Consider the following 13930-nt stretch of genomic DNA (forward strand, 5'->3'; position numbering starts at 1 on the left):
GGCGAGGATTTCGTGACCCTTCATCGCTTCTGATTGGCCGAAAACCTCGCCGCGCCGCACCGCATGAGGAATTTCTCGTCCATCTGTTGGAGCCTTTACGCGTAATTTCGTTTTTTTTTGCTTCAAGTAGACCGGCCGTAAGTTCCAGCGAATTCCAGCCCCTAAAAAACTCATTCAATTCCAAGAAAACCCGAGAAAATGTGAGAAGACTCCAAAAAATTCTTTTTATTTAAATATCGATAGTATCGATATTACGGCTAAAATAATCATCGAAAATGATAATCGATAGACGAAGTAAAATCGACAATATCACACAGTGGCGAATTCAGGAGGTGGGTTTTGGGTGTTTCGGCCCCCAGTCATAATAAATTCACACGAAATCCCCCTCCTAAAGTTTAGTTCTAGATTCGCCCCTGAAATCGCTCAGTCGGACTTGTGAATTTTCCTCATTTTGCGGTGAAAATCGGTGGAAAATTTGTGTGAAAAGTGCAAAATTGTCAAAAAGAGTGATTAAGTGTGGGGTTTGTTGTGTAGTTTGTGCAGAAAATTGCATTTTCCACCCGCTGTATTGATTTTTCCATTCCGCCACAATTCCAAAGTCGAAGGAGGAGGAGGTACCACCGCCATTCCCGGAGATTTTCATCAATTTTCCCCGCAATTTTCGCACCATCTCCTTGAGCAACGCAGCTGCAATCAAGTGCCAAAGGTAGGATTCTGCCCCTGGATGGAAAATTGCCCCATTAGGGGGGTTTTTCCGTGAAAACAAGCTCTACTTCCTGGACGCAACCAATTTGGCCCAAATGGTGCGAGAAGTTTATTTCTCTGCATTTTTCCACCTCCCAGTTGGGGGGCCCCTGTGAATTATGTACATAAAAAAAATCAAATTGCAGACCATAGCATAAATAATCCACAATTGGGCTGCTTGAGGAAAAACAGTGGGGGCATTCGCCCGGAAAGGGCGCTGCAAAAAATGCCCCCCTTTGTTTTGCTTTTGCAGACGACGCTGAAAAGCGAAGAAAAAGTGGGCGGAAAAATACAAAACAGCTTTTCCGTGGAGTCCTGCGGAAAATGTTCGAATGCGAAAAGGAAATAGTATTTGGGCGGCACCTCGTGCGAAAAATCCTTACTGCGCACAATCACGGTGTCGTCGTTTCTTCCTGGAAGGCGAGAAACATTGGGGGGACCTCTCCCCGGAAAATTCCTCGAGACGACATCAATAAATTTTCCACTGAAGACCATCTTCTCATCCCCTCTTTCCCTACTCTGTCTGGACTGAAAAGTCTCTTGTCCTCCCGGAAGTCGCATACGCCGCAGCGGGGTGGCGGCTAATGGATTGCATATTAATTGGGTATAGCAATACGGCAGAGATCAATTTTGGGGGGCCCCCCAAAGAAAGACAACAAAAACGGCGCGCATAACTTTCACACACGAACGTTTTCTCTTCTCAAAGAGAGGCTTCAATTTCTTTTCTGCACCTCCACCACCGACTTCTGTGGCGAATATTATCAATTTTTGTTAAATACCGCGCGAGAGAGCCGCCAAAAAAATACGTCTTTTGTGTGGACAAAAAGTGAGGATTAATGATAATTTCCACCTTTCTGTGTTTTGTGGCTTTTTTCATGCGGTGAGAAAAACAAGTCAGTGCTCCCCTTGAGCCCCCACAATGATGTATTTTGAGTGCCTGCGTAGACGAGAGCATTGTTAGTGACAAGTGCAGCAAATTCATAAAAGTTTCCTGACTTTGAGGAGGAGTGATAAGATTTTCTGGGGATTTTAGAAATATTTATTAATAAACAAACAATTTTAGTTTGTTAAACAATCTCTGTGGGATTGTGTATAAGTTTTTCCTATTATGAGGTTTCTGCACAAATTTATAAAAAAATTATATAAAAAAATTTATAAATTTATAAAAATTAGATATGGTTGAAGAATCACAAATAATACGATTTATTCATCTCAAACAAAAGATAAATAATTCGGTGAATAAAAACTTTTCTGATGTGTTTGATCTTATTTTGTTTCTTATAAGAAAACGTAAACATTTTAATTTATAAAAAATGAATTTTGAAAAAGTCGAATTTGAAAAATTAGAAGATTCTAAAATTGTTGTAATTTTAAAGAGAAAAAATAGGGTCGATTCTGTCAAGAATATTGTCTTACAATTCCAGAGCTTCAAGATTTTTGTTATACTATCTAATTGGAGTGAGATAGCCAGCAGTATTTTGATCATATTTAATGTTTTTTAGTCATTTTATGTTCAATGTTTTATTTTCCAATTGAAAATAAAAAAAAAGTTTAATAGATATTTCTAAAATTAGAAAAAAAAACTTCAAACGTTAGAATAAACATGAAAAACTTCTGAAACAAATAAAATCTATTACATATTTTCTTGTGCAATTAGTTCTTTAAAAGTATCAATATGCTCAAATCTTACAACAATTTTTACGAAAGAAAAGATTTAATAATTTATTACAATCAATAGGAAAATATTATGAATTTGTTGGTTCAGTGGTTAAAAGCGCACCAATTTGACTTTTCACGTAAAGTCCATAAGTTCAAGTCTCGCGAATAATCGGCGAGATTCTTTTTCTTTTTTTTTCTAAAGAAATTTCCCAGCTAGCTTCATGCTAAATAATTACATAAAACAATTAAATTCCAATTCATTGTTGTAGTTTTAAATAAAAAATGAGAGCGTGAAGAGGAAGCTAAAAAAATAACTTGTCCACTGCTGTGTAATTAATTTCACTTCGACATCCTCATTCTGCAAAGTCGCGAGACAGAAAGATTAAAAATTGCTTACAATTTCATTTCATGGTGTAAACAAACATATCAGTTGTTCATTCTTATTTTTATCTAATCACAAAATTCACCTTAAGCTTAAGAATATATATTCAATGTGTGGACATAAACTCTTCAACATTTCCCTTACCTTTCTCTTATTACCACTGAATTTTTCAAAAGGTCTACGATAAGAAGTTTATTTTCTCTTTCTAAGATAGTAAAATTGTCCTCTAAATTTTATCTTTCGTCAGATATTATTATTTGTTGGAATTGTTTGATAAAATAAAATAAAATAAAATGGGAAATGAATGTAGGTAGTGTATTTGTGGTGTGGTGTGTGGTATGAGAGAAATGTAAATAAATGTGGAAGAACCTCTTGGGGTCAGTGAGAGAGTTGTAAAAGGAAATTCCGGCAAAGAGATTAACGTACAACTTGGCGCAGAACACACAAGTTCCTTTTGCCACGCTAATCATCGTCAGTCAATAACCTAAATGCCTCCTCTGGTGCACACACAGAGACAATCTCAGTCATTGAGGAGAGGAAGCAACGAATAGAATTTCATAGTGGAGTGTTGTTGGTGATGAAGTGAAGAATGTCCCAACACCGTCTCTGTAATACGAAGAGAATGATGTATTCCGGGCAACGAGGCTTTGTGACAGAAAAAGAATAATACGACATAATTTTTAAAAGGGAATTTTATGGGTTTTCTCACTTTCTATTTCTTTTACCATTAATTTCTTCTTCATTTCCTTTTCACCCTCAATCTCTTGTTACTACATAATACATGTTTATTGGCCAAAGACCTTCACAGTTATAATTTTTATCTTCTTCTCCTCTCTTTGCAGCAAATAAAGTGACGAAAAGACTCAAAACAGTATGCCACGAAGCCCAATCCTATGAGGATGATGTTCCATTGACGAGAAGACCCTTCTTGCGAGGGATGATGGAATTTTAGGGAATTTTTGAGTAGAAACGGTGAAACGTAGAGCACAATTTTAAAAACTTTAATCTCTCCATGGATCGAGGCAACGTCTAAAATCACAATAAAGGTAAGAAGTGTGTATTACTTAATTACACTACATTAGCGTGAAAGACTGCGTCTAATATCAATCAAGCTAATTCACAACACTGCTCTGTGAGCTTCCTCTTCAGCAACATTGAGTGTGAATGAGTGCGAAATGTGTGCAAAAATGTCAGAAAAATCAGTTATTTCTTAAGAAAACATTACATGTTTTACGAGAGTGATGCTTTTAAAGGATATATCTCTATTCTCATATCATTTTGTAATTCAATGAGAAATATTTCTCATTTTAATGACTATATACTTTTTTGTTTGCACTCCCCCTCGTACAATGAGGTGCGCGGGACAAGTTGTGGTAATTCTACAGCTATTCTCTTGGCGGTGCAGAAAGAGATGCTGCGGGATATTTTTTTTTCTATACGTTTCTCGTGCCTCAGTGATTTCTCTTTTAGAAAAAGAATTAATGAAAGAAAAAACTTGCATTAAGAAGATACATTACAAATGGGCTTTTACTTTCTTAATCTCTCAAAGGAGATTACACATTTTCAAAGGCTTTATAGAGAACACGTAATGGGTTAATCCTTTTAAATGAGAAAAAAAGGAGTAGAGAGAAAGTTTAAACGTGCAATTTCCTTCGAATCCTCATTTATTTGACATTGTTGTACTAAAGAAGAACCTTCGTTGAATTTAATCTATTCTTTGAAATACTTCAAGATTACTTTTTCTAAAAGTTGGAAGTTCTTGTCATTGACATTCATAATTTACAAGAATTTTCCAATTAATTTAGAATTGAAATTTTAAGAAAGGATTTGTTGATTCAAATAGGAATTTAAAATAATGTAAAAATTTGTAGGTTTTTAATTTTTTTAGACTGATTTGTAGATTAAATTTGACTAGATCGAAAGAAATTGTAATAGCCACAGTTAATTATGAAGCTAATTAAAAACAAGTATTGGGCCTAATTCAGCGACCAAGAAACCCTTGAAATTCGCTTGAAATCTTGAAATTTCAGTACAAAATTCAAAGATTTCAAAGGTTTCTTGGTCGCTGAATTAGGCCCAATTAGCTTAAGTATTTTATTTATTTTAATAAGTCTTCAAAATTTAAAAAAAAATTGACTCTAAAGTTTTTTCCCTATTATTTCATTCTGGAACAACTCATTATATTCAAGCCACACCCCTCACCCAAGTTCTTGGCCGCATCTTGTCAAACTGCAGACGTCAATGCTTAAAATTCTTTTTATTGAGAAATTTACAAAAAAAGATTTAATTGGAATTATCGAATCATCGAAAACCTTTAAAATATTCATTATAAAGGTCACAAAATTAGGTAATGCAAATTGATACATAGATGTTTTCAATTGAATTACCTTCAAGGCTAAATATTTTCCAAGAAAAACTTTTTCTTCAATTTACAATTCATTGATTTTTTTAATAAAAAGTTTTAAAAGAGAAATGTGGAGGAAAAAAATTGAAAAAAAAACTTCTTCAATAAAAGTGAATATTGAAAGTAGATGCAAATCTCTTTTAATTTTCTTTATATACTATAAGTATATACCTACTTATTTTGAGTCATGCTCAATGATGAATAAATAAAATTTCATGATATCAAATCTAAATAGCAAAATAAGTTGAGATGTGATGAATAAAGAGAAAAAAAAACGGCGGCTTTAGCATGAAAGATTTTCAACAGGTAAATTAATGGGATTTCATGGCATTACCATGGGAGAGATATTATAAACTAATTGTATATAGCTTCTCAATATGGCATTTATAGCTGTTCTTCCGTCTGTGCGCACAAATTGCAAGCGAGAAGAGTTTATAATGTTGAGAAGGGAAAAAAAGTGAGAGCAGAGAAAAAACGCCGGGAGATGGATGAAATAATTGAGAAATTATTCAACTTTTATTGCATGTAGTACAAATGATTATTGCAATCAACGGTTTCGGTGCCAGGTGGATAAAAATCCGACACAACAAACCCATCGCGATCCACACAGAAGAGTTCTCCATTGAGATCCTGAGGATTAGCGTAGTTCCCTTGACCATTGCATTGGAGATTGAGGGTTAGACCGTTGTCATTGAAGATTCTCTGATCACGGGCACAGTCTATAAAGGAAAAAAAGGTTTTAGTAACGCCTTAATTTTTTGCGGACTTTAGTTTAACTAACAGCAATCCATAGTTCCAACTTGATTTGGAGCAGCAGCAAAGGGACCTAGCCTCGAACCATCACGCCAACTGCAAAAGGCTCTAAAATAAAAGAGAAACAATCAACTTTACAAGCTGTAAAGTACCACCAACGAACGATAAAAAAAAAGCTCAACATAAAATTCACTCACTGTCCCTCTGCAATGCCGTACGTGCCAAAAGAGCCATCATAGTGGCATGGGATGTTACTGAAGGATATCTGTGTGGTGCCACGTTTGCTAAATGCATTTCGAATGACTCTCTGAGCATGGGAGGCACTTTCGCACTGTCTGAGGTACTGTGTCCCATAGGAGGAGGTATTGTAGCACGGTAAAAGGGTCCACAAGTGCTGGGGGACGGCGATTGTGTTGTCGGTGATGAAGCCCGTGTCTGGATCGGCACACCAGCACGTGTCATCGTCACACTGAAGCTCCTCAAAATTCCCATTCTGCTGACAGTGGAGTGTAACTTCGTGACGGCCTGATTTCTCCATTTCATACCTCTTCCGGCTGCATGCACAGTTCATTTCCTCAGAATTCCGCCACCAATCCCACCCAAAAATCCTCTCACCAGTCGCACTATAGCAAAAGCATCTTCCTGTACTTCGGTCGCCTTTGCATTGCTTTGCAGCGAATGTACCGTCATCATTGCAGGTGGGCAGCTGTCCGATCATTTCCCTATCGAGATGTTGGGTGAAGAAGCATGATGTCTTGTTCAAAGCACAAGTTTGGTCGTTACACATCAATCCTTGGTCACAAAATAAATTATCATTGTTGTTGCAATGTTCACCAAGTCCCACAGCTAAGGTGCTGCGTGTTACGAGAAAAATCACCAAAAATACCAACAAAACGCCTCTCATCTGTCAGGAAGTTACTAAATTCTCTACACAATCCTAAATGAGAGTTCCGTTCAATAATTTACTCTATCAAACAATGACAATTTACCTGCTAAAGGCAATTTCTTATGTGTTATCACAGACGATAGGCTCTTATCAATATTTTGGTGATATTGAGAAGATTGGGTAAACGTAAAAAGTGAATGAATCACTGAAAAGACAAAAATTGGGTCTTGTTGATAAAAGCTATAAGAGAAATTAACAGGCATATTGGATATTTTGCCAAAAGATTTTTTTTGGTTTCTCAGCTCGCAATTTTAAACATCAAAAACATGCATGTGAGGCGATTAAAAATCGAAATTAAAACTTTATTTGTATTTTAAAAATTTGAGCAAAGAATCTTATATCAATTTCTTCAAATTTTGTTGTTAAATTAATTCATAAAATTAAAAAATTGTATTCTAACCTAAATTTTTTTTTTTAGAAACTTTTCTCAATTGCCAATTTCTTTTAGGAATAAAATCAACTAAAAACAATTTAAATTTATTAAAAGTGCATTATTTTGAATTGGAATGTTTGAGCAAAGAAATTAGCAAAAAATGGTTTTTTTATTTTGTTGTGTAAGAAACTAAATTCAAAACTTCAGAAACATTTCGTAACCAAAAATGAGAATTTTCATTATAAAATTTCCCAAATATTCGCAAAGATATTTTAGCGAAATTTTATTAATTTTACTGCCTCATTCAAAAACTTCAATTTTAGGTAAATGTTTACGTATGAAGACATTAGGAGAATTTTCGCACAACTTTTTGGAAGATGAAACTGTGCTGAAACAATTAAGAAGCAGCACTCAACCACCTGCAATCACCTTGTCCCTGAATTATATCTTCTTAAGTATTCCATTATCATTCTGCGTATTCTTTGGAGTGACTCCGTCACACAAAATACCTCTCTGTGCCTTTCCCCGACCCCCTCATTCACCCAGAATTTTGTATCAGATAAATTTTCATGATGTAAAGTGGATTGAAATGGGTGATTTGTAATGTGAGATAGGAGAATTTGAATTTTGTGGTTTTAAGTGCAAAACTTCTTCACATATCAATGGAATTATTCTAAAGGGAAGTGGAGGGAAATTTTTCTGTAAGAATTACTATCATTTATGAAAATTCTTATCAAAAGGAATTAGTGGAGTCTTTATCAAAATTTAGAGATAATTTGTTAGTTACTATCTTGGAATTTTTTCTTCATTGGTGTGTGAGTGAGAGAGAAAAATATTCCGCATAGAAGTTTATTTTTTCCCATTTTTCATGTGAATTTGTGAGATTTCCTCGTAAAATTCTTCACTTTAAGTTTTCTTTTTTTCTTCTTTCGATCTCTTCTCAAAAGCATCAGCGTGTGGATGTTTCTGTGAGGTGGTGCTGGTGGTATGGAGAAAGGAATAAATCCAGCAGCGGGGCCAAAAGTCTCGCAGATTGCCAATATATTTCAGCGAAAACCCATTGAAGTGTCACCCCAGATGGAGGAGCCAAAGGAGACACAAACGCCAGTTTCGGTGGTACGAACGGAATCTCATGCGGCGCGTTTTAACAATGCCAGGGCGCTCTTTGAGAAGTTGGGCGTGGAGAATCGTGTCCCGCGACCGACATTCAGTGTGAAGGTGCCCCATTCAAATAGTCGGGAGGAGAATTTGAATGAGATGAGCCCTGAGAGGACACGGGGATTCCCCACGGCGGCCACCTGTGGCAGTGGCACCATTACAAATGGGGTCTCCAAGATTGACACGACAAAGATTCACAATGTGAGTCGGCTGAAGAGTACGGAGAAACCGGAAAAGCCCGAGAAGCCCGAGAGGAAGTTCAATTCGCGTGAGTTGATTGAGAAGCAGAAGAATTGGACGTCGCATTTTTCAAAGACACGAACAACGCGGTACAATAGTGATCCAAATCGGTGTGATATCATCCGTACTGTCCCCGGGACAACTCTCATTTCCGCCGAGGTGCTCAAGGAGCAACCGGCACAGGTGACACGAAGCACCGTACCAGAGGCTCCACGCTATCCGGACATAAAGCCACGCTTCACGCGACCAACGTCCGTGAGTAGTCCCACACGATGCCCATCAATTGGGCAGATGTACAAAAGTCCTCCGGCATCCCCGGGAGGGCCAAATGTGACAAATGTGCAAGCAACTTCTAGTCCCGCACGATCAAAGATCAAGGATGACATTCCAGAGAAGAGACGCAAAAAATCCACGGATTTAGTGATTGAGCCACCACTACCACCGGAACCCGAGGCGACTGTCATGAATACATCCAATGAATCTGACGTTATATCGCCAGCATGTGGGTTGAGTTCCACATCAAGCCCAGTTGCGAGTGCTTCGTCTGGGCCAACGAGTCCCATACACACGGAGGATGAGAAGCAGGAGAATGAATCAAATGAGAAGCTAGACAAATTGGATATCTGTCCTCCATCTCCTGGTGAGTTAATGTTAATTTTTCTAAAAGCTTCCAGAAGATTTTTTTTGTTAATTTGGAAAATGTATTGGGCTGAACACAGTGATGGTCGTGGAAAGTGAGTCAATCTAGGAATTTATTTAAAAAAATACCCTAAATATATTTTTTTATGAATTAAATTAAATTGAAAGGTTTAAAATGAATTTTATTTTGTTAATGTTTTATGGGTATTTTTTTTTTAGAATCTTGTCAATTCTTTATTGTTCAATTTTTCAGGAATTCATTAAGTCTGACAAGATAGAATAAACAAAAACTCGTTTTTTTTGCACATAAAAAATTCCTTAAATAAAATTAATAAAGCTTAATCGTAGAATTATTCCAAAAATCATAAAAAAAGGAAAAAAATACAGATATTGGTATATGCTATACCCTTGTAAATTCTTTGATCCTCACTGTTAATAATGATCTGTTTAACAATTTTCTTTAATCTCTAAACTTGGGGAGAGGAAATTCTCATATTCTCAACTCCTCTTTCTCTCCCTCATTCGTCAAAAAATCATCAAAATGTTTTCCCTTCATGTGTGTTGTACCAATTTAAAATGCGAGGGAGGCGAAATTGTCTTTTTACAGTGTTCACAGCTATTGTGGGATAAAAATAAATATCTCATTGCACATGGAAGTTTTCTTCGCGATGATTTTTTAAGTATTTCCGGTGAAGAAATTTCTATCAAAAAAACCTACATTTTTCTTGCTCATTTTTTTTTCTTTACTCCCCATCTAAAAGTTTCCGCATGTTCAAAATTTTTGCAAGATGAGCAAAAGGAGTTTTTAGAGAATTTTCCATGTGCACGATCACATAATTTTTTATGCATTGCATATGAATGAAGATTATGTTTGGTGGTGTAGTACACATAATAAAATGTCTCAATTGCGAGGGGGGAGGAGAATGCGGGGGAGGGTAGAGGACGCACTGTACGAAGAGATTCTTTTGGGTGGAGAGAAAGAGAAAATGAAACAAAGATCTCTCAATGCGTCTCAAAATGTATAATTCTAGCGCGCAACTCAGAAAGATCTCTTTTGGTCACCATGAGGCACGACAAGAAGATGTTGATCACATATTTTAGTCTCACTCTGTTGCTCCATTTGAGATAATCGTCGTGATAGTATATTTTGTCTGGCGATTGCATTTTTTGTTGTTGTTTTATTTTTCATCTTTCACACAATAAAAAAAAAAACGAAAGAATAATAATAAATTTTTCATGCCCCAAAACGGAGAGATTGGTGGTGGGAATAAATGTGGCAAGGTGCAAAAATTGCCACGGGGAAAAAAGTGAGAAAAAATGTCGTGTTGGACATTAGGAAGGTGGAGTGAAAAAAAAAGGCGACCAGTGCGTGATCTTGCACTGAAATTCAAAGAGAGTGATTCGGGTGCTTCAAATGGGGAAATATGTGGGAAAATGTATTAAAGAGTCATTCAACTGTAGACCGCGCTCATTTTTTTTTCCTCATCAGCATCACAAAACTCCCACATTTTCGCTTTCTTTGCGATCCATTCGTGACTCGCCAAATTCTTTGCTCAGCACAAAAAACACGCGGCTAATTGCGATATACATTGATAAAGTGGAAAATACACACGATCAGCTTTAAATGATTGCTCATTTAGCAAGAAGAAAAGATTCTTTTGTGAATTGTGATAAACAATTAATAGCAATTGATGTTTCAAGATTGAATCTTGGTGCAATATGGGAGGGAAAATGAGTGCTTCAGTGGCAATGATGGAGAAAATATAGAATTTGTGTACAAAAGTCTGTGCTAAATTGGTATTGAAACTGCCTTGGAAGAACCTCCAAATGGGGTTTGTGCATGACTTTCTGAGTCAAGACGTGAGAAATGACAATTTAGATGAATTTTTAAAGGGCAATTAAATTGTTTTTAAAAATTTATTAAAGCACCGAAGAGTGACGTTTGATGAAAATGATTTTTAATAGCTGATGAAATGAATTAAATTGACATGTTTCGATAAAGAAAAGCCTCATTTTTTCATTCATTTAATCAATGAAAATAATTTTAAAAAAAAACTCATTCAATAGAGTAAAAAGGCGGTAGGGATCTGAAATGTTTTAATTTTAATTGAGTTTTGATAAAATTTACTTAAAATTTAAAGAAATAAATGAGATGGGTCGTTTGCGGTTCAAAAAGAAACAAAAAAAACATTTTTATTTTTTATTCACACGTCAGGAGAAAAACGTCAAATACTGGAAAGAAATTAAACGTAATCTGATCTAAGAAAATGTCAAACGTTAGAATAAAAGTGCTTAACGTAAAATTATTAGGCTGACAAATAGAAGAAATAAGACTTCAAACGCTAGTCAGAAAATGTCAAAAAAAAATTAGAAAAAAAACATTAGAAATTAGAAATTTCTATGGAATATGAAACGTTAAAGAAACATGAACGAAACTTTAAGCGTTAGAAAACAAACGTTAAAAATTAGGAGAAACGTCAAACGTTAAAATAAATATACGTCAAACCTTACAAAAATGTCAATTTAAAATGGATAAGTTGTCAAAAACTGTTCATTCAAATGCAACTATTTTTATGACTACTATTATCAATCTTTGTTTATCTCAACTTCGAAGTCATCTTTTTTTTTTTTAGCTATTTATTCTTATACATATCCTTGAATAATATTCTGACTACGCCCCTGGATTAGAACGTATTATTTTTATTGCAAGGTTTATTTTTGTCCAATTTTAACCCATCCTCACTTTTTGTATGATATATCATACGCAAAATTGGTAATTTTTGTTTAATTTTTATGACGCGAATTTGCAAAAATTTCCTTCCGGGTTAGTGTTTTCCACTTTTATAAACCCTTAACTCTTTATAATTAATTTTTCTGGGTGTCAAAAACATAAAATAATATTATTTTTTGACAAAAATCTAAGTGTATCCAATTGCAATGTTGTCCGGGAACCAAAATGTGTGTATTTCAAGTGACAATTCCCTTTTTCTCTGTATTATTTTGTGCAAAATCTCTTAATTATTGATAAAACTTTGTGAATTAACTAAAATATCCGTCTCCGACCGCAAATTATTTAATTATTTTGCGCGATAAACATCTGCGTATGATATATCATACGTTGGTTGAATTGAGGTACTTTTTAGGTTAAAGTGCGAGTTTATTTCTGTGAGGGAAGATCTAAGAGTTTGGGAATAAAAATTAAGATTGCAGTGAAAAGGAATGCCAGGAAGTGCTAAATCAGATACATCGTAAGTATTAAGAAGTACCTCACACCAGGAAATATAGAAATTATAGCGAAAATCTTGATTTTTGTAGGTCTGAGAACGAAGAAGGATAGTACATTCGGCTCTGTCCGGAGACTTGTCAGCATATTCACCAGAAGTCTCCGTCCTAGAGCAAACCATGCAACATGAGATTGTTATTTTACTTCCTGGCTACGCAACTGTTAGTGATGAGGATAACTGTGGGATTCACGACAAGTTCAGCTTCGGTATTCTTAGAGCTAGAACTCTACAAGAACGCAGTGAATTGATTCTGAAACCCAAGGATTGGACTTCTATTGGATCAATTAATTAATTCTGGTCCAAAATCTAGCCAGAATACTTAATTTCAGCATAAATTATGTAATTTATGCATTTAAATAAATTAAAATCTTTGTTTCAACACTGAGAAAAAATTGAATTTTTTCAACCCCCTTTCGTTAAACGTATGATATATCATACGGTGTCTACCGACGCCCCCATGGGGGCTAAAATTTTTTTTTTTCAGGAATTATATTTCTTATAGGCTTATTAGTCAAATTCTATAAAATGAAGGTCCTAGGTACAGAAGATCTATGACCTCGTTAGCATGGGTTAACCATCGCGGTTTTTATGTTCACGATTTTCTATTTTTACATCAGGGATAATTTTTATTTGCTGCAATACACTTTGAAAGTCTATCAAAAATTGTTAAATGTAGTTGAAGATCATCCTTTGGGGCATTTCATACGTCTTGACCAATTTGCAAAAGTAAAAATTCATGTGAAAAAGAGCAAATGCTGGCGAAGAGGACTCTCTGAATATGTGATGTAACGCAAATTTAAGTGTAGTTTCTGTTTAAATGTATTTAAAATGTGATGTGTTGTACATATAGTAGGTATTTATATTTAGAATTTTCGATGGTGACTTTCCTCAACATTATTCATACATCACGGTACGATGTGTAGTGCTGTACAAGGGTAGATGATGGCAGAGGCGAATGCAAGCCAGGCATGTTTTTGTCAGACACACAACAGAGAAAGAAGAAAAAAAACGAGCCCCATTTAGTCTGTGCTGGCTGAGAGTGAGAATATACTTATATGTGGGAAATTTTTATTCATATAGACAACAAGAGTGTTTTCTCTCCTACCAATTGTCGATAAATCATTCAATAGAGAGCATTTCAATAGTTGAAGAAGAAGTTGGTTAAAATAATAAAAAATATAATATGTGGTCTAAATTGACTTGCTGGAAAATGCTCAAGTGAAGTGTTCTTGTTGTGGTGGCATATCGGACAAAATGTGCTTCAATATTCGCCGATTTTGCATCAAATGTCGAGGTTTGTTCAGCTTTTTTTTTGCCCACTTCATTCTCAAATTCTTTTGCTTCAATT

The 13930-nt window shown here is 35.4% G+C and overlaps 2 protein-coding genes across 15 annotated transcripts in view; one reads left to right on the top strand and one right to left on the bottom strand.

Moving 5' to 3' along the window:
• The first annotated feature begins 382 nt into the window (after positions 1–382).
• Positions 383–13930, top strand: part of LOC129793094 (uncharacterized) — a 29350-nt gene continuing 15802 nt past the window's right edge. For 7 of the 14 annotated variants that reach the window (XM_055832698.1, XM_055832700.1, XM_055832701.1 and 4 more), the window contains exons 1-3: positions 384–706; positions 3628–3831; positions 8209–9299. In XM_055832698.1, coding sequence (XP_055688673.1) covers positions 8249–9299 — 1051 coding nt within the window. In that variant the 5' untranslated portion in view covers positions 384–706; positions 3628–3831; positions 8209–8248. Of the gene's footprint in view, positions 707–3627; positions 3832–8208; positions 9300–10275; positions 13877–13930 lie in introns of those variants that run through there. The other 7 variants (XM_055832694.1, XM_055832695.1, XM_055832697.1 and 4 more) reach the window with 3 other exon arrangements.
• LOC129793095 (uncharacterized) lies at positions 5687–6924 on the bottom strand. The gene is made up of 3 exons (XM_055832707.1): positions 6140–6924; positions 5971–6050; positions 5687–5908 (listed from the first exon to the last, which is right to left on the bottom strand). The coding sequence occupies exons 1-3, from the start codon at positions 6844–6846 to the stop codon at positions 5706–5708; spliced, it is 990 nt and encodes a 329-aa protein (XP_055688682.1). The 5' UTR covers positions 6847–6924; the 3' UTR covers positions 5687–5705.

Source organism: Lutzomyia longipalpis, chromosome 3 (assembly GCF_024334085.1).
Source record: "Lutzomyia longipalpis isolate SR_M1_2022 chromosome 3, ASM2433408v1".
NCBI classification, from domain to species: domain Eukaryota; kingdom Metazoa; phylum Arthropoda; class Insecta; order Diptera; family Psychodidae; genus Lutzomyia; species Lutzomyia longipalpis.

What these genes read in the sequence shown, in the direction of transcription:
- LOC129793095 (XM_055832707.1), bottom strand. Translation starts at nt 6,846, where the DNA reads ATGAGAGGCGTTTTGTTGGTATTTTTGGTGATTTTTCTCGTAACACGC. An exon ending in TACGGCATTGCAGAGGGACA is followed by an intron (nt 6,051 to 6,139) that starts GTGAGTGAATTT and finishes CTTTTATTTTAG; the next exon opens with AGCCTTTTGCAGTTGGCGTG. An exon ending in AGTTGGAACTATGGATTGCT is followed by an intron (nt 5,909 to 5,970) that starts GTTAGTTAAACT and finishes TTTCCTTTATAG; the next exon opens with ACTGTGCCCGTGATCAGAGA.